The sequence below is a fragment of the Hyaena hyaena genome, unplaced genomic scaffold, assembly GCF_003009895.1.
Source record: "Hyaena hyaena isolate Hyena2069 unplaced genomic scaffold, ASM300989v1 scaffold_99, whole genome shotgun sequence".
NCBI lineage: Eukaryota > Metazoa > Chordata > Mammalia > Carnivora > Hyaenidae > Hyaena > Hyaena hyaena.
In genome coordinates, this window is record NW_024080731.1 from 920,932 (window position 1) to 945,949 (window position 25,018).

General features: G+C 37.0%; 1 protein-coding gene across 1 annotated transcript in view; it reads left to right on the top strand.

Annotated features, from left to right (window-relative positions):
• NAV3 (neuron navigator 3) overlaps positions 1 to 25,018 on the top strand; it is a 366,296-nt gene that overhangs the window by 261,959 nt on the left and 79,319 nt on the right. Inside the window, exons 12-17 of the mRNA XM_039235544.1 lie at positions 8,556 to 8,688; positions 9,567 to 9,837; positions 11,266 to 11,974; positions 14,011 to 14,499; positions 19,628 to 19,669; positions 21,108 to 21,268. Of these exons, the coding sequence (XP_039091475.1) occupies positions 8,556 to 8,688; positions 9,567 to 9,837; positions 11,266 to 11,974; positions 14,011 to 14,499; positions 19,628 to 19,669; positions 21,108 to 21,268 (1,805 nt within the window). The remainder of the gene's footprint in view (positions 1 to 8,555; positions 8,689 to 9,566; positions 9,838 to 11,265; positions 11,975 to 14,010; positions 14,500 to 19,627; positions 19,670 to 21,107; positions 21,269 to 25,018) is intronic.

The following is a 25,018-nucleotide window of genomic DNA, read 5'->3' on the forward strand; positions in this document are numbered from 1 at the left end:
TCTGTAGTTTTGCCTGTTCTAAAAATGTCACATAATTGGAATGTATGTGAGTGTTCTTAGCAGCTTCAACCATAGTATTTCAAAACTGGGAACAATCCAATGTGTAAATGCAATCAATGTGATAACATCCACAGATCTGCAATTTATAGCGCTGTCCTCGATAGCTGAGAAAAATTTAGCAGAGTGACAGATCTGTAACTCAGAGGAGAAAAAAAAGTTGCCCTTCTATAAAGACTATCATCAAGAATTCTTAGCACATCTTAATGAAATTAGAAATGAAAGGATGGAGGAAATATATTGATGAGGCTTGAGACCTACTACTCAGAGCTAATTATACGAGTAAATTATCATTTTTTCAGGAAAAAACCCTATTTTATGAAGCTTTTTCAACTTAATTAATTAAGTGTGCCATAATAAACAAGATTAATTGCATCCTACCTAGGGAGAATTATGGTATCTACAAAATCAAAGATGAAAGTCAAAATCACAAAATAGATTAGGGGAATAATGTTGTCATCAATCAAAATTTGTTTCTTTAAGTTTGTTTAGCAGAGAAAGATGTTAAACAAATTTTTCTCAAAATCTACATTTATTATTGGATTCAATTCAATTTAGCATTACTGGATAGAAGCAGAATTTTCAAAGTAAAATTGTTTCCTTCATTTAACAAACATCTACTAGTCATCTATTCAATAGTAGACACCATGAGAGGTGCTAGGATTATAAAAATAAATCAAATACAGTCCGTGGCTTCAGGTAATTCACATCATGATCAAGAATATAATTGAAAAAGAATATAGAAAAAAATGCATATCACAGGCAGTATATGCTACAATACAGTGATTAACATAGATTTCATCTGATCACTCCACGATATTCCTATTGTGAAATAGTTCTTCACCTCTTCGAAAAAGTGATTTTTCATACCATACACATCACATCAAAAAGTGATTTTTGATTTTTGATACACATCACATCAAAAGTGATTTGTCATACCATACATTTAACATACACTTCTGTCACAACACTTACCATTTTATACTGTAATCATTTGTTTACATTTTTGTCTCCAACGGTTGACACTGAGTTCTTCAAGAAAGGGGGCTATAATTTATTCATCACTTAATCAATAAGAGCAGATATTTACTGATAGCTTTCGTGGAAGGAAGGACAAGCAGAGGCAGTGGTATGTGGAACACAGGGGTGGCACAAAAAGGTGTCGCCTATGCCTGGGAAGGATTTTCAAGGTTTAGAGACAACTAAGAATGGAGCCAAATGAGAGAAGAGGGGCAATAATACATTTTATGGCAGGAAGATTAATAATGTAATAAAGGTAATGTCAATAACTGAAAAGAAGAATTTTTAAAGAGAAATGATATAATCTAGGCAGAGTGATTTTGAGATGTTGACAGGACACCCAAGACAAACTGTCCAGTAGAAGGCTGGAAATGTTGATCTGGTAGTCAGGGACAAACCTGATTAAAGATGTGAATCTAAGTGGTGATACTGAAGTTGTGGAAGACTAGAGAATTTCCAAGGAAGAGGTAAAAGGTAAGTTAAGATTAATTTCTGAATATTGAGGAATTCAAAGGAATCCCAAATAAGAGGAAAAAGTAAAGGGTTTGGAGGAGTCTGTGAACTTTGTAAAGAGCCTGTAAAGACTCATCATGGATATATTACAAGAGAGAATGGGTGAAAAGATGAGAGGCAGGGGAGCATAATGCTAATCAGCTTTGGGACAGAATTCCTGGGTTCAAATCCCAGCTCCATGGTGTCATTTAACCAACCTGAACCTCTTAATCTTTTTAAAGCCTGTCTCATGGTTTTATTTGAGCATCATATAATATATGTTAAGTAATTAAAAGAGTGGGACACATAGTAAGCATTCAATTCATGGATCTATTGACCTCTGTAAAAGCAATTTCAGTATTAGGAGGAAGATTTTGGAATCCAAAGGAAGAAGAGAATAACACTATGCTTCTGGAATTTGAAGAAAAATACTTCTTTTGAAGTTTTTATTTTAATTCCAGTTAATTCACATAGAGTGTTACATTGGGTTCAGGTGTACAATACAGTGATTCAACAATTCCATACACCACCTGGTGCTCATCACAAGTGCACTCATTAATCTCCATCACCTGTTTCATGCATCCCCCCCCTACCCATCTCCCTTATGATAACCATCAGCTTGTTCTCTAGTTAAAAATCTGTTTCCTGGTCTCTCTCTCTCTTTTTCCTTTGCTCATTTGTTTTGTTTCTTAAATTCCACATATGAGTGGTATCACGGTCTCTGACTTACTTATTTTGTTTGTGTAGGGTAGCTCTATTTTTAACTTTTTGAGGAACCTCCATACTGTTTTCCAGACTGACTGCACCAGTTTGCATTCCCACCAGCAGTGCACATGGGTTCCTTTTATTCCATATCCTTGCCAACATTTGTTGTTTCTTGTGTTGTTGATTTTAGCCATTCTGATTGGTGTGATATCTCATTTTAGCTTTGATTTGCATTAGTGATGATGAGCATCTTTTCATGTGTCTCTTGTCCATCTGGATGTCTTCTTTGGAGACATGTCTGTTTATGTCTTCTGACCATTTTTTAAAATAGGATTATTTCTTTATTGAGAGTGAATTTTATAAGTTCTTTATATATTTTGGATACTAACCCTTTATTGGTTATGTCATTTGCAAATATCTTCTCCTTTCTGTAGTTTGCCTTTTATTTTAGTTTTGTTGATTTCTTCCTTCACTATGCAGAAGCTTTTTATTTTCCTGTAGTTCCAATAATTTATTTTTGTTTTTATTTCCCTTGCCTCAGGGGACCTATCTAGAAAAAGTTACCATGGTCGACATTAAAGAAGTTACCACTGTGCTCTCTTCTAGAATTTTTATGACTGCAGATCTCACATGTAGGTCTTTAATCCATTTGAGTTTATTTTTGTGTGTGGTGTAAGAAAGTGGTCCAGTTTCACTGTTTTGCATGTGTCTGTCCAGAAATATTCATTTTTACGGCTTTCGTGTTTCCCACTTTCATACTGTGACTTTTAAGTCTTTCCTTTGCACTGACTGTCCCCTTTAGTATTTCTTGCAAGGCTGGTTTCATGATCATGAACTGCTTTAATTTCTGTTTCTCTGGGAAACTATTTATCTCTCCTTCTATTTTGAATTACAGCCTTGCTGGCTAGAGTATTCTTGGCTTCATATTTTCCTGTTCAGCACTTTGAATATATCATGCCAGTCACTTCTGGCTTGGAAAGTTTCTGCTGAAAAATATGCTTGTAGCCTTATCAGATTTTCCTTGTAGGTAACTGTCTTCCTCTTTCTTTCTGCTTTTAAGGAGTTTTCTTAATCACTATATTTTGCCGTCTTAATTGCAATATGTCTTGGTGTAGAACTACTTTCGTTGATTTTGTTGTGTGTTCTTTTTGTGCCTCCTTGATTTGGATATCTGCTTCCTTCCCCACGTTAGGGAAGTTTTCAGCTATTACTTCTACAGATAAATTTTCTACCCATTTCTCTTCTTCTGGGACTTCTATAATACCAGGGTTATTACATTTGGTGGAGTCACTGGATTCTCTAAGTCTATTCTCATTTTGCATAATTCTTTTTCCTCTCTTGTGTTCAGCTTCATTACTTTCCATTACTCTTCTAGATTACTGATTCATTCCTCTGCTTCTTCCAGCCTGCTGTTCATTCCATCATTCATTCTGATTTCATTTATTGAGCCCTTTATCTCTGCTGTGTTATTCCTTATTTCTGTGTTAATGGTTTCACTGATGTCCTCTACTCTTTACCTCAAGTCCATCAAGTATCTTTATGAACATTACTTTTAATTCTCTGTCAGTCTGTTCCTTATATCTGTTTCACTTAAATCTCTGGCCATGGCTTTGTTCTGTTCTTTCATTTGGGACAAATTCCTCTGTCTACTCACTTTGTCTAAGCCTCTGTGCCTGCTTCTCTGTGTTAGAAAAATCAGCTAGTCTCCCACTTTTAAAGGTAATGGCCTTATAAAGAAGAGGTTCTCTGTTGCCCTGCAGCGTGATTTTCTCTGCCTCTCAGGGCCTAGTGCTTTAAGGAATGTCTCAGATGTGTACTGTGTACATCCTGCTATTGCGTCCTTGTCACTTTATCCTTCAGACCAGTCATCTGCAGAGGTTCTTTTTGCAGTTGTGGGAAATGTTTGCTCCTTGGTCTGAATGTGGTGAATTTTAACTAGATGTGCTCTGGTCTGTTTGTGAAATGAGTCCGCCACTCTTGCCAGAACTGAGGCTCTGCAAAACTCCACAGTTGAAAGATGTGGTATAGCAAAAGGTGTTTCAGCGAGTCTTATCAGAGAGGGTTCCTTCCATTCTGGGACTGAGACAAGTGTAACTGTGAGGGGTGGTTTTGCAGAGCAGGGAATTGAGTGGAGAGAGGGGCTTGGGGTATGGAAGTTAGGTAGCAAGTGTGGGCACTGCACTGGTTTCCACAGGTGGCCCTGTGCTTGTACAGAAGAACAGAGAAGGGAATGGTGCTAGCTAGTTCCTTTGTTCCTGGAGGGCTCTCTCCATGAATGCTGCCTCTCTGGGATATACTCCAAGAACAGCAAATAACCTTCACACTGTGTGCCCCAGGCACTCTTCAGATTTCTCTTTCCGTGCCGTATGTCCCCAGGCTGCTTGTCCTCTCTTCTCAACAAGAGCAGCGCAATGCCCTCCCGGCTCTCCCTGAGGCAAATCCACTGACCTTTAAAACTCCTGGCTCTCGGCCCAGCTCCTTGCAAGAACTCCTGAAATTCAGTCACTCTTGCCTTCCAAGCCAGTTGTTATGGGGAATTGTCTTCCCTGTGCACTCGCCTGTGTGCTAGTTTGTCTCTCCCCCTTCTCTGTGACCGTGCTCCCTTCCCACTGCAGTGGCTACATTTCTCTCCATATCTCTACACTTCCGACCTTCATCGATGAGACCTCTTGGCCTTTAGTTGTGGAGTTTGTTCTATCAGTCTTCAGGTCAGTTTCTGGGGTAGGTAGGATGAGTTGGTAGTTATCTAGTTGTATTCAGGGATCAAGGCAATCCTAGGGTCCTCCCGCTCTGCTGCTATCTTCCTCCAGTCGACAGGAAGGTTACTTTTGGATAACACAGAATTCCTAAGTAGCCCTGAGAAATCATAACAATGATTTTTTTCATATAATCATATTATTATATGCAATAAAATATATATTATTATTATATTAGTCATTATGATTTGTTGACTTTCTTGTATTTTCCAAAATAAGAATGAAGAAAACATACATGTAAGTAAAAGAAAGTCAAAACAGATATGAAGACTATTAAGGTGGCAAGAACTAGAAAACAGTACTGGTTGAACTATTATTTTAGTGATCCCTTTGCTTTAGCACCATTGGGTCTTGCATCACTTGGTAAAGAGCTCACTAGAATTTAAAACCACATACAAGAAGGCTGGTAAAAATGGGTAATAGGAACTCTCTATAAAGTTGATGTAAAATTAGGAATCAGTAGACTTCAGCATGCTGAAAATGTGGAATATTGTGGTCAAAAAATGGGATTCCAGAATTTGAGATCTTGGAAGAGATGGAAAAGTTATTATAAAATAGTTTGTGTAAGTGATTCATTTGCTTCTCATACAACTCTGTGAGATAGTAAAGTAAGAATAGCAAGTGAACATACTAGCTGTGAACATCTAAAAACGACTCAAATGAAACGCTTTAATTTTTTTATTGGGTATAGTTGGCATACAGAATTATATGAGTTTTAGGTGTATAACATAAAGAGTTTAGTTTTATGAATCCATTTGCTTTTTATTACACTAAGCTAAATTTGGAAATATTTTCTTTATGTTCTTTTAATAATCTATGATATTTAATTTATTAACTAGATATATTTTACTATACTTTTTTTGAGAGAGGCAGTGTGAGTGGGAGAGGGGTCGAAGGAGAAGGAAAGAGGGGAATCTTTTTTTTTAATTTTTCTTAATGTTTATTTTTGAGAGAGAGAGAGAGAGAGAGAGAGACAAAGCATGAGCAGGGAAGAGGCAGAGAAAGAGGGAGACACAGAATCTAAATCATGCTCTAGGCTCTGAGGTGTCAGCACAGAGCCTGATACCAAGCTCCAACTCCTGATCCATGAGATCATGACCTGAGCTGAAGTCAGATGCTTACCAACTGAGCCACCCAGTCTGCCTAAGGGAAAGAGAGAATCTTAAGCAGACTTTGTGCCCAGCCTGACTTGGGGCTTGATCTCATGGCTGTGAGATCATGACCTGAGCCGAATTCAAGAGTTGATTGCTTAAGCAACTGAGCCACCCAGGTGCCCCTACTTTTCTATTTATAGATTGCAATATTTATATATTGTTATAGATTCTGTCACTTATGCCATTTTAATCAAAAAGTTATTGTGTTCATTTGAGATTTTAAATGGTTGTAAAACATAAGTGATGGTTATAATTATCGTCAGAGTTGTTACATTTGACTTTATAGTCACCGATGCTAAGATTGACATTGGAAGAGGCTATTTTCAGAAATACTGACTCTGGATACACCTGGGTGGCTCAGTTGGTTAAGCATCTGGCTTTTGATTAGGACCAGGTCATGACCTCATGGTTTGTGAGATGGAGGCCCATGTCAGTATCCACACTCACAGCATAAAGCCTGCTTGCAATTCTCTCTCTCCCTTTCCCTGTGCCCCTTCTCTGCTCATGCTCTCTCTCTGTCTTTCTGAAAATAAAAAAAGCTAATATATATATATATATATATGTGTGTACATACATACATACAGAAATAAGTAGAAGTTGCTTAGAGAGTAAATGTTAAAAGTTCCCATCACAAGAAAAACATTTGTAACAGTGTGATGATGGATATTACCTAAACCTACTGTGGTAACCATTTTTCAATAGATACATAAATCAAATCATTATGTTGTACACCTAAAAATGATATAAAGTTGCATGTTAATTATATATCAATTAAAATACAGTTCTCAAAAACAGTCTGACTTATAAATATCTTTGGTAATCGTGATGCTTTATGCTATCAGTACCTAATATCACAAACAAAATACACAGCTAGGGTGGGATCATCACTAACAGTATTTGCTATAAATTCAAATTTTATTTTCTTCTTGATAAGTATATTTCTTATTGATTTTATAAGTGATCTCAATATATTACTATTATTTTGAATTTATGATATGACTCACAAAGTACACATATCAGAGTAGAAAAAGTATCAGTTTCTCTGTGGTTTGCTTATGCTTTCATTCAGGACATTCTTTTGGAGCACCTGGGTAGCTCAGTTGGTTAAGCGTCCAACTTTTGATTTCAGGTCAGGTCATGATCTCATGGTTCATGAGATGGAACCCCATGTTAGGCTCTGCACTGAGCATGGAGCCTGTGCAGAATACTCTCTTCTTCTCTCTCTGCCCCTCCCTTGCTCAACCTCTCAACCTCTCAATCAATCAATCAATCAATAAAACTTTTAAAAGGATACTCTTTTAATATAATGATTATTTGTAGAAGGTTTTTAAAGCTACTTGTCATTTAATGACATTTAACTTTTGTCTGCATCTAACATATGTATCCCATGTGGATGAATTTGCTTAATAGAGCATAGGTAAGCAGCAATATATCACAATAGACTGAGAGCCAGACAGTAAGTGAGAGAAGCACACCCCACCCCTTGGGCCTGTGGAGCTGCTCTTCTCATTCAAGTTATCCTGCTTATCCTACATTACTTCTGCATCATCTGATACATTGACTAAGTGAGATTGCACATGTTAGCCCGCCCATGAATATTAATATAGCTTAATTGCTTTTTTCTTGTTTAGATTAAAAATGAATATATTCAGAATTTCAGATATTTTTCTTACACCCCAGTGGATTGCTTTGTTCATCCTGTTGAGGCAGGCACATTCTATTCTGGAATCTATGGCTTTGGTAAAGAGAAGTCTTTGAAGAAGAGGAGTGACATGGCCAGATGTGAATTTTTGCTCATTTTGCTCATTGACCCAAATTTAGCAAAGTTGTGTTGAGAAAGACCAAAGGCAGGAAGACCAGTGTTTATTGTCTAGGTCAGAAATTGTGAGGTAGGGCAGGAGAAATGATATGCTACCAATGAAACTCAATGTTCAAAAGTTGGTGATTCATTAGAAGTAGTAACTACGGTAGGAGAAAGAATGAAGAACTTTGATTCCTAACTAAAACACAGTTCTTTTTTTTTTTTTTCTAATTTTCAGAACAAAGAATGAATTCTTATATGCAATATTGCCTTTTCCAGGAGAAAAAGTCATTGGTAATTTTATTCTTTCCTAATACAACGGTATATTTGTAGCAGTGTTCTCGTTCATTCTATAGGGGCCTGGACCTGCACTGATTCTTTGCACATATTAGATAAGGTTCAACTCTTATTTAATGTGATTCTCCAAAAATGGAAAGTCAATAACTTCTCATCATGAGATTAAAGAAACGAGGATGATCCTTCCAAGACATGATAAGTGTTATGTGGAATATTGGTGACTTGCCTTGTGCATCCTGTTTAGTTCATTGCTGCTGTGTGTCTTGTCTTTAGCTGGGATGACAGCAGCTCTGTGAGCAGTGGCCTCAGTGACACCCTCGATAATATCAGCACAGACGACTTGAATACTACATCCTCAGTCAGCTCTTACTCTAACATCACTGTCCCTTCCAGGAAGAACACACAGGTGAGAATCGCCTTCTTTCTTTTTCCAATGCTCCTGCCAGTTTTTTTCTTCCCTAAACTATTTTATATTAAATTAAAATATAGCATGGGGACACCTGTGTGGCTCAGTTGGTTAAGGCTCCAACCCTTGATTTTGGCTCAGGTCATGATCTCATGGTAGTGAGATCGAGTCCCACCTCAGGTGGCATGTTGGGCATGGAGTCTGCTTAAGATTCTCTCTCCCTCTCTCTTTCTCTCCTTCTACCCCTCTCCCCCATTCACATACTCACTCGCTCCCTCTCTAAAATAAAACTTAAGAAAATATATAACATGACTTCTTAATCTGAAATAATTTCATAAACTGAAGCAGCTTGTGTATATGTATTTTTCTGTTGATCATAAGCCAACCCAGAAAGACTTATTTTACCATATCTGTTTTTATAATACTGATATTTTTTAACTCTAAGAATATTTTAATAGTCTAACTTTAAATAGTCCTTGATTAATTTTGTATTGATCTCTGAAATAAATTACTACATCTCTTGAGAATGGTAAATCAAGAATGGATATTAGATAATTAAGTTTTATCTTGTCTTACTTTTCCTTGTTAAATTTGACATAGAAAATTTCTTCCTCTCTGGAGTATTTAATTGGGGTTTTCTGCACATATTTATTCCAACATTCTCTAATATGTGCCAGTGAGAATTGTGTGACTAAAATTAATGAAACTTAAATTCAGAAGACAGAGATAAAAATAGGAGTCTTCGGGATTCTTTTGAAATATAAATCAATGCTGCTTTTTTTTTTTTTTTAACCAGTTATCTGAAAGCACATTGCAGTGCCTATTCACACTTTATAGATTTTTCTGCAAAAAGTTTCTTTGTAACATTTTCCTCATAGCTGAAGACAGATTCAGAGAAACGTTCTACAACAGATGACCCATGGGATGCTACCGAGGAGCTGAAGAAAACAGAAGAGGACTTCGACAGCCATGGGGATGGCGGTGGCAAGTGGAAGGCTGTTTCCTCAGGACTTCCTGAAGACCCCGAGAAGGCAGGGCAGAAAGCCTCCCTGTCCATCTCCCAGACAGGTTCCTGGAGAAGAGGCATGTCTGCCCAAGGAGGAGCGTCCTCTAGGCAGAAAGCTGGAGCAAGTACACTCAAGACCCCTGGTAGGCTTGTCATTTCACAGCTGTTTTGCAAAAATGTTTTAATTTATAGTTCCCATTCAGTCTTTGTTCTCTTTAATGATAGCTTTATTTTTTTAAATTCTATTCTTCTCTGTGTAGTTTTTTGTGTTGTTGTTGTTCATGTAAATTTCACATACTTTGCCACAGAAGTCCACAGGAATGTAACAATCTGGCAATCTCTAGAGAGCACCATCATAATGTGGGGCTGTTGAGTGTCTATTCTGCCACCGTCAGTGTCTGTTCATGTGCAAATAAAAGAAGTCTCCCTAATAATAAAAATAAGATTTCATTCTTTCTGGGGCGCCCGGGCGGTTCAGTCGGCTAAGCATCTGACTTCGGCTCAGGTCATGATCTCACGGTTCGTGGGTTCTAGCCCCATGTAGGGCTCTGTGCTGACTGCCAGCTCAGAGCCTGGAGCCTGTTTCAGATTCTGTGCCTCCCTCTCTCTCTGACCCTCCCCTGCTCATGCTGTCTCTCTCTCTCTCAGAAATAAATAAAACATTAAAAAAATTTTTAGAAAGATTGCATTCTTTCTGACCTCCTTATGAAAGTTGGGAATATTTATGGTAAGTGTAATGGTAAGCATACCTCTAATTTTCACTACCACCACTGAGAAACAAAAGCAGCCACGCTAATCTAATGGGTTGGAATTCTGGAGATTTGAAACATTATTTGTGAATTATATTTATGAAAGAAAAGAGTGAAAGAATTCTGTCAAATTGTACCATCTTTTTTTTAAGATTCTCTCCCTATTTTTTAAATGGTACCTAATATTATGGGCACCTGGGTGACTCAGTTGGTTAAGCATCTGACTCTTGATGCCTGCTCATGTCATGATCTCACAGTTTGTGGGTTCAAGCCGCATGTCAGGTTCCATCCTGGCAGCACAGAGCCTGATCGGGATTCTCTCTCTCCCTTTCTCTCTGCCCCATCCCTGTTCATGTTCCCTGTCTCTCTCAAAATAAACAAAGAAAGTTAAAAAATAAAAATGAGATGGTGCCTAATTTTAAATAACGCCACCTGAATTAGTGATGTACCAGGGGTAATATAATCACCTTATATATATATATCCAAGTGAATTATTTTTCTGACACTTAGCTTGATAAGATTAAGTGCTATCCTGATAGAGGAAGAGAATTGTGAGATAGAAGATAATAATAAATTGCAAAACTGTGCGTTTTCAATTTATCTCCTTCATCACTCATCACATTTCCTCTAAGAGCCATGTTTTTATAGCTGTGTACTCAGTCCTCTCAGTATGTTAAAGTGCATGCCTATTTAGATCTATATTGATATTTAGGAACTGAAGTAGCATAAAGATGTATTCACTTTTTACACATCGTTTAAAAAAAAGCTATTATCGAATTGAAGTGTGCAGGCATGTATATTTGTGTATTTCTCATTAATTAGGGAAAACCGATGACGCCAAAGCTTCCGAGAAAGGCAAAACGCCTCTAAAAGGATCATCTCTACAGAGGTCTCCTTCAGATGCAGGAAAAAGCAGCGGAGATGAAGGAAAAAAGCCCCCTTCGGGTATTGGAAGATCAGCCACTCCTGGCTCTTTTGGATTTAAGAAGTCAAGCGGCGTGGGGTCATCTACTATGATCACAAGCAGTGGAGCCACAATTACAAGCGGATCGGCTACGCTGGGTAAAATTCCCAAGTCGGCTGCCATCGGTGGGAAGTCCGGTGCCGGGAGGAAAACCAGTCTGGACGGCTCTCAGAACCAGGACGACGGCGTGCTGCACGTGAGCTCCAAGAATTCCCTGCAGTACCGCAGCCTGCCCCGCCCTTCCAAGTCCAGCGCCAGCGGCATCCCCGGCCGAGGCGGCCACAGGTCCAGCACCAGCAGTATCGATTCCAACGTCAGCAGCAAGTCGGCCGGTGCCACCACCTCGAAGCTCAGAGAACCTACTAAGATCGGGTCGGGGCGCTCGAGTCCCGTCACTGTCAACCAGACAGACAAGGAAAAGGAAAAAGTGGCAGTCTCAGATTCAGAGAGTGTTTCTTTGTCAGGGTCCCCCAAATCCAGCCCCACCTCTGCCAGTGCCTGTGCGACGCAAGGGCTCAGGCAGCCGGGATCCAAGTATCCTGACATTGCCTCACCTACGTTTCGAAGGTAAGAATGTGTAAACTGACGCTGGGCAAGTAGAATATGCTATACCATAGGATACATGTGAACCGTTTATATAGACATTTAAAATATACGTGTGTCCAAAATATTATATCCCAAGTATATATACCCTACATATATATTGTAAGGTATGTATAACTGTAGAATCTTATAACTATCAAAAAATGGTATTTGTTTTGAGAAATGCTCAAGCTTCCCAGTTCCATTATCGTCTAATATTAGCAAATAAACAGCATTTATAAGAAATTTAAAAGCAGATGGCAGTACCTAGGGGTGGTGATAAAATAAAGTGATCGCTTGTAAAATTTCCATAGATTTCCATCACTCCTTTCCACAATTACAAATAAAACAAAATAGGTCTTTATGACTATTGGTATTCATTTCCAGTGTTTATTATCTCGCTGGCTCTTAATGAGTCAGTGATCATGAATGTAGATGCAGTTGTTTTTCTTGTAGAAGATTACATTGGGCAGATTGATGCAGTATCATATCTTGACAGATTCATGAAAGTCAAGGCATGATATCATGGACAGAATTTGAAAACATTTAGATGTTTCATATAGGGTAACAACTAAGGAATGGGCTAGATTTTCTAGCTTCATCTGCTTTCCTTGATATGACTCTGATAAGCAGCATACCTTAGTTTCTGTACAAAGACTGTCTTTGATATTAAATATGTGAAATTCTGCTGTGAGATATCATTATTTTGAAATACTAATATGTTTTAAGTGGCAGGAAAGTACATGTGGTTAAAGACGGGATAAATGATTAAACCTCTCTGGGTCTATCCCCTCATCTATGAAATGATAAGAGTATGACCTATAGTCTATATACTATTACATTTATAGTCTATTATTATAGTCTATTTATAGTTAAGTATGTTTAATGTTTGTTTTTATTATGATGACCAAACTAAGAACTTGATAACTGGGAAGTAAAGGGTCTTGAAACATTTACTTTTACATTTCAAGCAATCTCAGTTATATGATTGTTTGAAAAGCTGGAGGTTATATTCCTCAGTAGAAACATTAATTCTGAAAAACTGGCTTTTTGAGATGTTGATTCTCATCGGAAAGAATAATGACTTCTAGTGGGAGTAATTTATTTCTGTTGCTTAAATAAAAGCCAATAGTGCCCTCCAGTGGCCCATTACCTATGAAACAATTTCTCATATTCGTCATAAAATATTTCACTGTAGGAAAGATGGATTTCACTGCAACTTAATTAGTTAGTAATCATTATGCCATTACTTCATATCACTTTATTTCCGTATTTACATAAATTCGATTATATCATCTGCTTCATTTACAAAACTAAAATGTTTTCTGAACTGAACTCCAACATCTAAGTTAGCACCAACTGTTTCAAATCTCTGTTATAAATATGTATTTGAATAGCACTGGCAACTGACATAAAACCCTTTGGTCTTTCTTGAGGAAAATACCCACAAACCAACATGTTGCCAACAGTGTCCAATATTGTTTCTAACCAACTGCTCTCTGACAGCCACTCAGGCCACCAACCATGTAACATAACCTCCTAAACCTTGCCTTAAGCATTCCTTTCAGATTGTGAATAAACTGTTACAAGGAGAAAAAGAAAGAAAGAAAGAAAAAATTTTAAGTGTTACATACCGAATGCGTAGAAGTTGTTTCATTATAATGGTTCTGTAAATAGGTACCAGTGAATGTGCTCAAACTCTCTTTCTTGAAAGATTCTCATGATCACTTAAACTGTGAAAGCCAGGGATTTTCATGTTTGATCTACTTTTGTTTTGCCCATTTCCCCCCACCATGTGGGTGGCCGCCCAGTACCAACTTACCCTTATGGTGATATGAGAGATTTTTTTGGCACAAGATTAAGAAGTTCAAGCTTATAACGTGCTAATAGCACAGAGACAGGAAGTGCTTGGTCGCTCGCAATACCGAAGCACGCTTGGCTCTGTGTTCTGTAACCCTAAATATTAAATGTGGATATCCGTTTCTTGGAACAACTGAAGTTGTTATTTGTTTTTCTTTTAGGTTGTTTGGTGCCAAGGCAGGTGGCAAATCTGCCCCTGCACCTAATACTGAGGGTGTGAAATCCTCCTCAGTAATGCCCAGTCCTAGTACCACTTTAGCGCGGCAAGGCAGTCTGGAGTCACCGTCGTCTGGTACGGGCAGCATGGGCAGTGCTGGTGGGCTGAGTGGCAGCAGCAGCCCTCTCTTCAATAAACCCTCAGACTTAACTACAGACGTTATAAGCTTAAGTCACTCCTTGGCTTCCAGCCCAGCATCGGTTCACTCTTTCACATCAGGTGGTCTCGTGTGGGCTGCCAATCTGAGCAGTTCCTCTGCTGGCAGCAAGGACACTCCGAGTTACCAGTCCATGACTAGCCTCCATACGAGCTCTGAGTCTATTGACCTCCCCCTCAGCCATCATGGCTCCCTGTCTGGACTGACCACAGGCACTCACGAGGTGCAAAGCCTGCTCATGAGAACGGGTAGTGTGAGATCTACTCTCTCAGAAAGGTGAGCTCTCCTAGAGGCATCGATGAAGTCTTCCCCCCTCCTCCCTACGCTGCGCCTACCTTCCTCCCCTAGTAAATTCCCTTGATGTACGTGGGTGTGCCACTCCGCAAAGGAACATAAAATTCAAGGGATATAAGATTAATGGGCCTTTTGTCTGCTCATATTACCATGTACATAGAAGGGGAAAAAGCCATTAAGGATAAGATAATTGTATAATTAAGTTTCTTCATATGAATGCATCCATATATACCAAATAGGCAGTTTGAATAAAATGCAAAGCACGTATTTATGTATCAAATGATGTCCTCTGAAGACATGTTAACAATTTGGCCTGAGCTCCAAGACAACACAGCTCCTTATGATAATTCAAGTATTTTTAAAGACCGAATTTAAATGGATTCGCCAATCATACTCTGAGCAATATGTTAAATTTGTTTTATTAGTACTTCTGTGGGAAAATAGCAAAAGGCTCACTGGGGAATCCTGGCTGAATTGGAGAAAAATCGTCAATTGTCAGATAAGAATTCTTAGAGAAAATTAGTAACAGCAGTGATATTTTTAATAGACCCCTTGAGAATAAATCACATTAGAAGGTGTTTCCCATTGGTTTAATGAGATTTTTTTTTTTTTTTTTTTTACTTAAAATAAAGAACATTAGGAGGCAGCCCTTACCTAACATACTTTCCAGAAAGTGTCACTGTTGACCAAAATGCCTTCAGATTCTCTCACACCAAAAATCCTTTCTCAGACATTTGGGTACTGACTCTTTCCCCCCAGCAAAATGCCCTGAAATGGCCACTTTTTTCCCGGATTGACTCAATGTGATTTGTTTCTTGCCCCGCCTACAACTTTCAGAAATGGTCTTGGCCACATGTCTTAATTATGTTATTGACGAAAGTGCTCCTAACCACTGAAAATGTCCTCAGATAGTTTCCTAACCTTTTGTTCAGTCTGTTTCTCATGCTGACATACCACCTCTTTCCAGACTTCCAGCCCTACTCCCAGAATCATGTTTTAAAACGTCAACTAAGGCTCTTGCCTAGACTCTTACTGCTTTGCACTAGATGTCCCTTCATCCAAGAGTTCCCATTGCTCTTCTGTTTCTCTTGTGTAAAACGCTAAACGTTGCTCCTTCCCTCCCACTCTACATCCCAGCCCCCCAACAGGACATGGACAGCCATGCCCATAAGACATCCCCCCGATCAAAGAATTTTAGAACTGAAATATTTATGGTTCATAGTTCCTATGGTGGGCTGCTAATTACAAAATAACACTCTTCTTCATAAATAAATAACTGGGCCAAGAGACACAAGACAAGGCACTGGGTATAGAGACTAAACTGTAGGCGTTTGCATCTATATACCTCCTAGTTTTGTCATGATAGATAGTATACATAAAGACCAGCTGTATACACAAAAACATTGTTTTTTGTATGGTTTCGTTTAATTTTCTATCTCAGAAGTTAGGCTTTCTACAGCATCTTAGATTTGAGGTTCTGTACTTTGAGGTGAATGGGCATCCTCATATGTCATGTTCAAAACTTTTAACAAGTAAATCAAATTACAGGAAAACCTTGGTTTGTGAGTGGGATTCATTCTGGAAACATCCTTGTAATCCAAAGCACTCGTATATCAAGTTGAATTTCAAGAACCATTGGCTCAGTTATGATCATGTGACGTTTGGCATCACGTACTACTCATATTGCAAGATTGCAAGACATCACTTAATTATGAAGTTAAAATGTGTTAGAAAGGTTTGCTCATCTTGCAGAATGCTCGCAAAACAAGTTAGTCAAGATCCAAGGTTTTACTGTATATTGAAAATCTGTTAAAACAACCTATAGTTTGTATCTTTGATTGTATACTCATATATGAGGAATCCAAATAACACCTTTATAACCAAACTAAGCACACTGCAAATAGGTCATTTTTTATTAATGCAAATCACCCTCCAAAATACTGATTTTTTTAATCATATATATGGCTGCAAAAAATTGACCATTTAGCCATATTTCTCTGGCATTTGGATATTAAAAGTGGTCAAGTAACTATTTGTAACCAAGTAACTCTCAAATCAAACCAGATGATACATTGATTATTATAGATATAAATGCAATGCTAATATTTTACTTTGATATATGTTTTAGCAGTAGCCAATATATGTTTTCACTTAGAAATACACTGGCAAATATGCAGTTACTTATTTTCTCTAAGCAAATCTTTTATTATTGTTGTTGTTCAGTTTTTGAAATAGACCAGTTTTACAAATGGAAATGTCCCAGTATTAAATATATCCAGGTAAACAATTTTCCTAAAATAAATCATAAATAGACTAATTTTATTTGTTTTAATTATTTTAATGTTTATTATCTTTGAGAGAGAGAGAGAGAGAGACAGAGCACAAGCAGAGGAAGGGCAGAGAAAGAGGGAGACAGAGAATCTGAAGCAGGCTCCAGGCTCTGAACTGTCAGCACAGAGCCTGACGTTGGGCTCGAATCCACGAACTATGAGTTGATGACCCGAGTCGAAGTCGGATGCTCAACCAACCTAGCCACCGAGGCATCCCAAATAGACTAATTTTAAATGAATTCATATTTTGCCCTTGATTTTTAGGGAAATGTACTGATGAATATTAAATTTGAAAAATAAAATACTTTCATTGGTATAATATGTGATATAAATATTAATTAGTTCCTCCTAGTAAATTACTGGATCAAAATAACTTTTGATATGACAGGTTGTACTTTTCCTTTCTTGAGAACAAAACTACAGGCAGTAGCAATTTATTCTAATCCTCTAAAGTGCATTCAAGAAAATTTATGATCTATTGAAGAGAAAATTAGATCCTATCAGAGATCCTGGCATAACTCTAACTAAGCAGGCAGCAGAATGTTGGGAACTCTAAGGAAACCAAAGAGCCACCTGAGAGAAAGTGTGCTAAAGTATAAATATTTAAGATGAAGTAATTAGAGTGATATGATAGAGATGTATATAAGTTCATGGCTTAACTGTTTATCTACAGTTTCAAATATTTTATTGATATATTCATATCTCAGTGTTATTGAACCAATCGTTTCTTTGTTTAAATTCCTCTTCATTAAAATATCATAAAATAATAAATAATAACAAAAAGCTCTTCAGTGATTTTTCCCGCTAGCTGCCCCAGATCATTGATGGCCCTGGCACCACAACCAGTTCACGGTTATTTTGGTTAGCTTGTTTTGTTCCTTGTAACGTAATCAAACTTTAAAAATAATTTTGGGGCACCTGGGTGGCTCAGTCAGTTGAGTATCCAACTTGGGCACAGGTGGTGATCTCACAGTTTATGAGTTTGAGACCCATATTGAGCTCTCTGCTGTCAGCACAGAGCCAACTTTGGATCCTCTGTCCCCCTCTCTCTGTGCCCCTCCCCTGCTCATGCGCGCGCTCTCTCTCTCTCTCAAAAATAAATACACATTTAAAAAATAATTTAAAGTTATAACCACCTTTACAAGTTGCTGGCTTATTACATATCAGATGGAACAACCTTGCCTGCACCATTCTGCACAGCATCTATCGCCTTTAAATAAAGAGTAGCTGACCTCCTCAGACTGCTGGCTGAAACCCCCACTTCCCTAGTTCCCACCGCCTGCTGGCCCTATAAGCAGCGAGTTTGGGACCTCTCGGGACCTCTCAGGATATGTGGGAAGGGTCTGCATTATAAACCAGTACTATCCAGATTCAAACAGATGTTTCTACTTAAAGTATTAACTTCTGCTGGTAAATTTAAATTCATTTTTCTGACTTTTCTTTCATTAAATTTAAATTTCATTAAATTTCATTTTTTTTCATCTCTGAGTGATAGAAATGTATAATATTGGCAAACAATGCCTATTTTCAATTTCCTCTCTGATGGTAAGCTTTAATAAATTTGCCCACATGAAAAAGGTCGTCTTTAAAATGGCTGTGGCCATATTAATGCTTTAGCACAGCCGTAGTTCATATTTACAGGTTATTCATATTTGTTCAATATGATTCCTTTTTGTTTGCCTATCCACACTATTCAAAAACTTCTGTAGTCAAAATATACACTAGAACTGTCCTCTGCATAATTGAGTAATTACCTTATGTGGAAATTCCCTATAAATAAAGTCCTATAATGTCTTTGGTGGCTTTCTACTGCAGTGCTAAATAACGGAGTACCCATAGAAGAAAACATTTTAGCTTTGATTTTGAGTAATTGATTTTTAAGTCGGTGTTTGCATTTGTGTTATATCATCACCATCATGCATATCCTGTGTATTTAATGTTCATCATTGGAAGTTTTACTGGAAGAGAGCTGTTATTCTTCAAATTCAAATTAATTTTATTTTTCGGTTATCCACATGCCAGATTTTATAACAGAAATTCCTAGACTTGTCCCACTTAACTGTTGACACACTCTTCTATTTTTAGAGAGGCCATTTCTCATTTTCTCCAGACACATCCTTTCATCCCGTTCTATGACCAATTGAGAATTCTTTAAAATAGAGACTGATACAATGTAGAGCCTCTGAAATACCTAATTTATAATTTCCAAAAGATTGCATCATTTCATTCAATATTTAAATAAATGGTGCCAAAAACATGACATTTCAGGCAGATATTTATTATATATTATTTTTCTTCTCTTGTATGCAAATGAAATAACTTGCGTTTGTTTTTCATAAAAATCATCTGAATACAAAAAGTAAATATCGAGTGGTTTGACCTCTCCTCTGTCCATTAGAAGTGGTCGCTTTAACTTAGGCAGAGCATATCTATCTGATTTACACACATGACTCTCCTGCATTTGAAATCACAGTGAAAGTCTAGTCAGTTGCACAGGGAAGAAAAAATACCATAGGAGGAAGTAAATAGAATCTCCCAGGGGATAATGTTAATATCACGTAACCTACCTGCTCATAATCCTGTCACTAAATTGGCCTCGAATGTGTTACAACAATGGATATCTGGTCACCTTTAGTTGGACTTTTCCAATAAGTTAAACATTAGATGTGTGTTACAGAAATTTTATTTGGTGTAGTTTAGTGAACCATTTTTTGTTGGATGTGTAATTTTGAGGTTTTTTTTTTACATTATGTCCTTAGGGGTTTTCTTTGTTTTAACAGCATGCAGCTTGACAGAAATACACTACCCAAAAAGGGACTAAGGTATATATTTCTCTCAGCACAATTGCTGCCTTTCATTCTTTCAGCAGCAACATTGCTGCTGTTGTTATGTAAACTCTGTGTGCTATCTCTCTCCTGCTTTCCTTCTTTGTTTGCAATGAAGTTTCTGCCTTTGAGGATGGCATCACTTTTAATCCTTATGTTTTCTCTGGCCTGAGGACTTGGTGAGATAAGCCTCAGTTAGAGATACCTGTAAAGCTCAAGACTCAGTAAATTAAATCCAATGTAAATACCATTATTTGGGGGGCAGCAACTTTTGGTAGATTTCAGAACTTCTGTAAGTTAAAAAAAAGTTAACTTCCCTAATTTTGCATCTTGGAGGCACATGCTTGCAAAACCTCAACCCATATAGTCTACAGATGTGGCCAGTTAATGTTGAAAGGTTGAAGGATGCTCTAATTTGAATCAAAGAAAATATATTTTCATCATCCGAGGACAAATACTGATTCATTAAGGTATGAATTTTTAATGAATCCTTTTGGTAGAAACTCAAGAGTTTTCTGTTTTCCAGGAGTGCTGGTCAGTTTAGATATGAATTATTCCAGTATTCATAATAATCTCAAAGTAATCATTCAGCTCATCATAAAAAGTAAAATGAAAATTTAACCCATGGCCATCCTTTACTGTACACTTTTACCTGAAGAGAGGATATAAAATGAACTACGAAAAGAAGTATAACACGCATGAACACAATGAGTTGATGATCCTTTGATGCTAAGAATTTACTTACTCTGGTGAAAATGAGCACTGGCCAAATAGGTCTTTCCCTGTTATCTTGTTTTTCTCTCCAGTCCCCAAATAATAGCAAACAGCTCATAATTAATTATTCCATTTCAAGATTTTGCTTCAGAAATTTATTTTCCACTAAAGTGAGCCCAGTTTTTTTTTCCTTTTTGGAAAAAAAAAAAAAACAAAAAACTAGACATGATGTAAAGTGGCATTTTAATGAAATAAATGTTTATTTTAATGTTTTTTCTTTTGTTTTTCCCCAGAAAAAGTTGTGTCAATTTGTGTACCGTTTCCTGTGCTTTTCTGTAACCACCACTTCAGTTCTCTTGGCTTTTGGCCTACCACTGTCTGCCATATTTAGTCCGTGCTTCATCTTCTTCACATCCTTCCAAGCACTGTGCTTTTGGGTCCTTCTCAATTAACTTGGCTGGCTGCTCATTGCTTATGATTTTCAACCCCATATCTCACAGAAGCATAATTTTCCTTTCAAAATCCTTTATTTTTTTTTTCCTGTGAGATTCAAACAGATGGTGTCAGATCATCTGGAAGAACTAAGCAATTATAATTAGATTCAATCTGTTGGAGAATGTTGTTCAGTCTGAATAGTAAGCTCCTCTCAATTGTTTTCTTGTCCCGGTATTGCCTTGCCCTTGTAGATGTGCTTAAGTGTCTTAGCTCTGCTGTTTTGCAGATATACCCCATCGTCTCGGCAGGCCAACCAAGAAGAAGGCAAAGAGTGGCTGCGCTCCCATTCCACAGGAGGGCTTCAGGATGCTGGCAACCAGTCACCTCTGCTCTCCCCTTCTGCCATGTCATCTTCTGCAACAGGAAAATACCACTTTTCCAACTTGGGTAAAATATTCTAAACCCAGTTTCATTGTGTTGCTTTCACCACCTACTCCACAGGAGTCCTTGAATTGTTCACTTAAAGATAAGACAAAGACACCTCAACAGTACCTTTTATTTGTGTGCTGGCTTACTATTCACAAAATACTTCCCAAATGTTATGCAGGTTATTGCTCATGACAATAACTTGACATAGGTACTACTGTTGTTACTTTACAGTCTAGGTCCAGAGGCACAGAGAGGTCATTTCACTAAAAAAAAAAAAAAAAAAAAGATAGAAAGAAAGAAAAAAGGAAAAAAGAAGTCTCCCAACTCATCATGGGCACAGGCAGTAGTGATCCCAGAAAACCCAGAACACCTGGCTTCAAGCCTGTGGAGTTTTCTCAGAGTCCTCTTAAAAATCAGTAAAACGGCTCCTTATTTTTTTAATGTTTTTTAAAATCCTTAAAACAATTTTTCATACTTTTGTAGAAAAACATAATATATACATAGAAAGAAAAAAAAAACATAAATCCATGACTCTAAGGCCACTTCTTTAAAAGGGATCAAAATTAATACCATTTTAAAGCTAAAACTGTCCTTTAAATGAACATGACAATTACCTGTGAACATTTTTGGACAAGTGCAATGAAAAAACATGATAATTTAACCATTGGGTTACTTTGTACTTAGCATTGTTTGTATGAATTATAGAATCATTTGTGTAAATGTCACAGAAAACATTGGGAAGAGTGATAAATAAAGAAGACTAAACATGCCAGTTATAATTTGACAGAGCCAATGCTCTTAAAAAATAGACTTCTGTTCTATAAAATTACATATAAAGTAATCTCAGTATTTCTCTTTCTTTTTGCTTCAAAAATCTTTTTCTAATAACAGACCCACCAGTTTTCCAAATTCTTCAATAGTTTGTACTTTTCAACCTTTTCAGTCCTTTTAGGACAACAAAGCTATTTCTCTTCTCTTGTAACTCCTCCTGCTACACAGAATAAACCTTGGCGATGAAAAATCATTATGGTTTGGTTCCATATGACCTAATGAAATCCTATAAGACACAAAGTTTTTGTTGCTACACATACATTCCTACACAATGATGTGACTGCTTTACCTCATAACGGCAAAGTATGGTATAGCTTTTACTTACTTTGAATTGTAATTATAACACATAGCAAGAAGCTTAAAACTTTAACTTCAGAAAATGAATTGAAAAGATTTTTCATGGAATCCTAGGAATATGAAATAAACTCTAATTTTATGCAACAAACCCAAACCACGTGGAATGCAGTTTGCTAGGTGTCTTATGTCTTCTACCATTCTTTTCAATACCTGATATTAATGTGAGTAATTGAATCCTTACCCCTTTAGTTTCTCATTCATATTATTCTGATTAAATCCATCTATTCCATTACTATTTGGGGGACAAAAAACCCTCACCATTTACTATTTCTGACCTTGACAGTCATTTAACCACAATTTTTCCAACTGTGAAATGGATCCATAATACCTAGGTTTTATGAGGGACCAGTTTATTGTATACCAATGCTGAGGAGAGTATAAGACTTGATAGACTCTGCTACCTCATCATATTTATTGGAAAGCATGCCTTATGTTATCAGAGACTATAGCTGTAGGTTTCAAATTGATCTTACTGCCTCTCCCCTGGTATTCAACATCTTCACCCATTGAGGCTTATGAAGGAAAACCTTCCTATACCTGACAACGTATTATGCAAAACAGTGGGTATTATTAAAATAATCATAAGTAAAAGTTGTTTTACCATTAAATTTATAAAAATACATCAAATGGATTTTTTTAACTTGAATATGGGTGCCATTGTCCTGCGTTCTGCTTTGGTCATCATTTGTTTTCAATTAGATCATTACCTCTTTCAAATGATCAGCAAGGAATTACTGCTACCATTCAGCATTTGCAATGTCTGTGTTTTCTTTATCTTTCCTACCTATTAAAATATGTTAATACATAAAGGTTTTAGAAATGTTGTTGTAAAAAATCACATCTAACAAATAGAAATTTAAGAGAACTGCAGTTACATCATTATATGCAGAGTAGCAGAAGCTATCGCCAAAAGCTATCCAGAAGCTATTGTTTGTGTGTAATTCCCAGCATGTATGATACCTATAATAGAAACTCTTTGACTCAAGAGAGCAAATCAGAATATAATTTATGTAAGCAAAATGCATCTTTGGATGCAACTTTATTTACTCTTGATCATTGTCCTTGCAACGCATCTCATAACCTGGTGAGACTCATTGTCATCTTACCGCGAGTGACGATTACTCAGCTTGATTTTTCACCTTGCTGCAGGGTTAGCATGTAGAAGCATTACTATCAGCCTCTCACCTATATATTTGTTGGACCCTTTTGCACACAGAGGACTGTTTAAACAACTTTGTATGGGAAGTTTCTATGCTTTTGCTTCCAAGGATTCTTCCACCTTGAATGCCCTCTATTTCCCTCTCCATATTCACCTTTCAAGCTATTTAGAATTAACCCCCTTTCTTCTATACTCATGAAAGCACAGATTCTGAGAGATGGGACACATCTACGTCTGATTCAATTATTCATCTTTTAGTTACATTCTTATGACATCTCTAGCTACATTCTTATGACATCTCTAGCTTCGTGTCTAAACCCACCCATGACAGAAACTACCTAAATGTAGATATATCTCACTTTTGAAGTTCTTCCTTTAAAAGATCAAATAAAATTTTCTTAACTCTCTAACTAGTTTCTAGAGTCCCAGGTTCCACAAAATAACTTAAAATTAGCATTCATATGAATATTCTTATTTTAAAATAGTATCATAAACCCACTAGCTAATATGTCAAGATATAGTAGCAAAGTCAAGGAGGGACTTTGAGGTATTTAAAAACCCACTCCATATTTCTGTTAGTTCCACTCTCCTCAAATCACCACTAATTTACATTTAATTTAATTTTAAAAAGTGGCTTTGCCCCAAAATATAATTTAAGACAAAGTCATTGGGCCGCTTTTCTCTAACATATTGTCATATCTGCATCTCTCCTACTTAGAAATTTGGATGTGTCTCCTGGTTTTGAATGGGTTTTAGAGGTCATTTATTCTGCCCTTTTTTAACATTTATAATTTGTGAAGAAACTGAAGGGTAGGAATTGGGATATTTGCCTGAAGCAAATGGAAAGCAAGACCACCACTAGAAGACTTGTGCTAGTTTGTGTCCCATTATAGAAATTCTCTTTTCTGTTATATTTTTGTCTTCTATTTTCTAATTTTTCTTGGTTTATTCACATATTAACTTCACCTTTCAGTCAGATGCCCAACCCGCTCCCCCCCCTTTCCCCCACTACTTTAGTAGCCATTCTTGAGTCAGAGCCATGCCACATTGATCCTTCCATTCAACCACAGCACCATAAAAGCAGACCTGTCATAGATTTTAACTTAATTGAACATTCTTAAGTAGCATGTAGGTACAGGTCTAATGGATACACTATTAAAAGAGTTTGTAAAGGCAAATTAGTCACCTTAAAATTCACCCTAATCCTCATTCCTATTTCTTGGATGAGTTAAGTCATATGTTTGGAAATTATAGAAGGATAATTTACCTGGATAGCTCTGCAGCCATTATGGTAAGAATTATGCAAAGCCAAATAGTGAATGAGATATCTTTCTAACTGCTAGATATATACTGACAGAATACATTTATAAATGTGTTAAATATTTCATTCATTTGGCAAAGAGACAATTCATGCTGTGAAC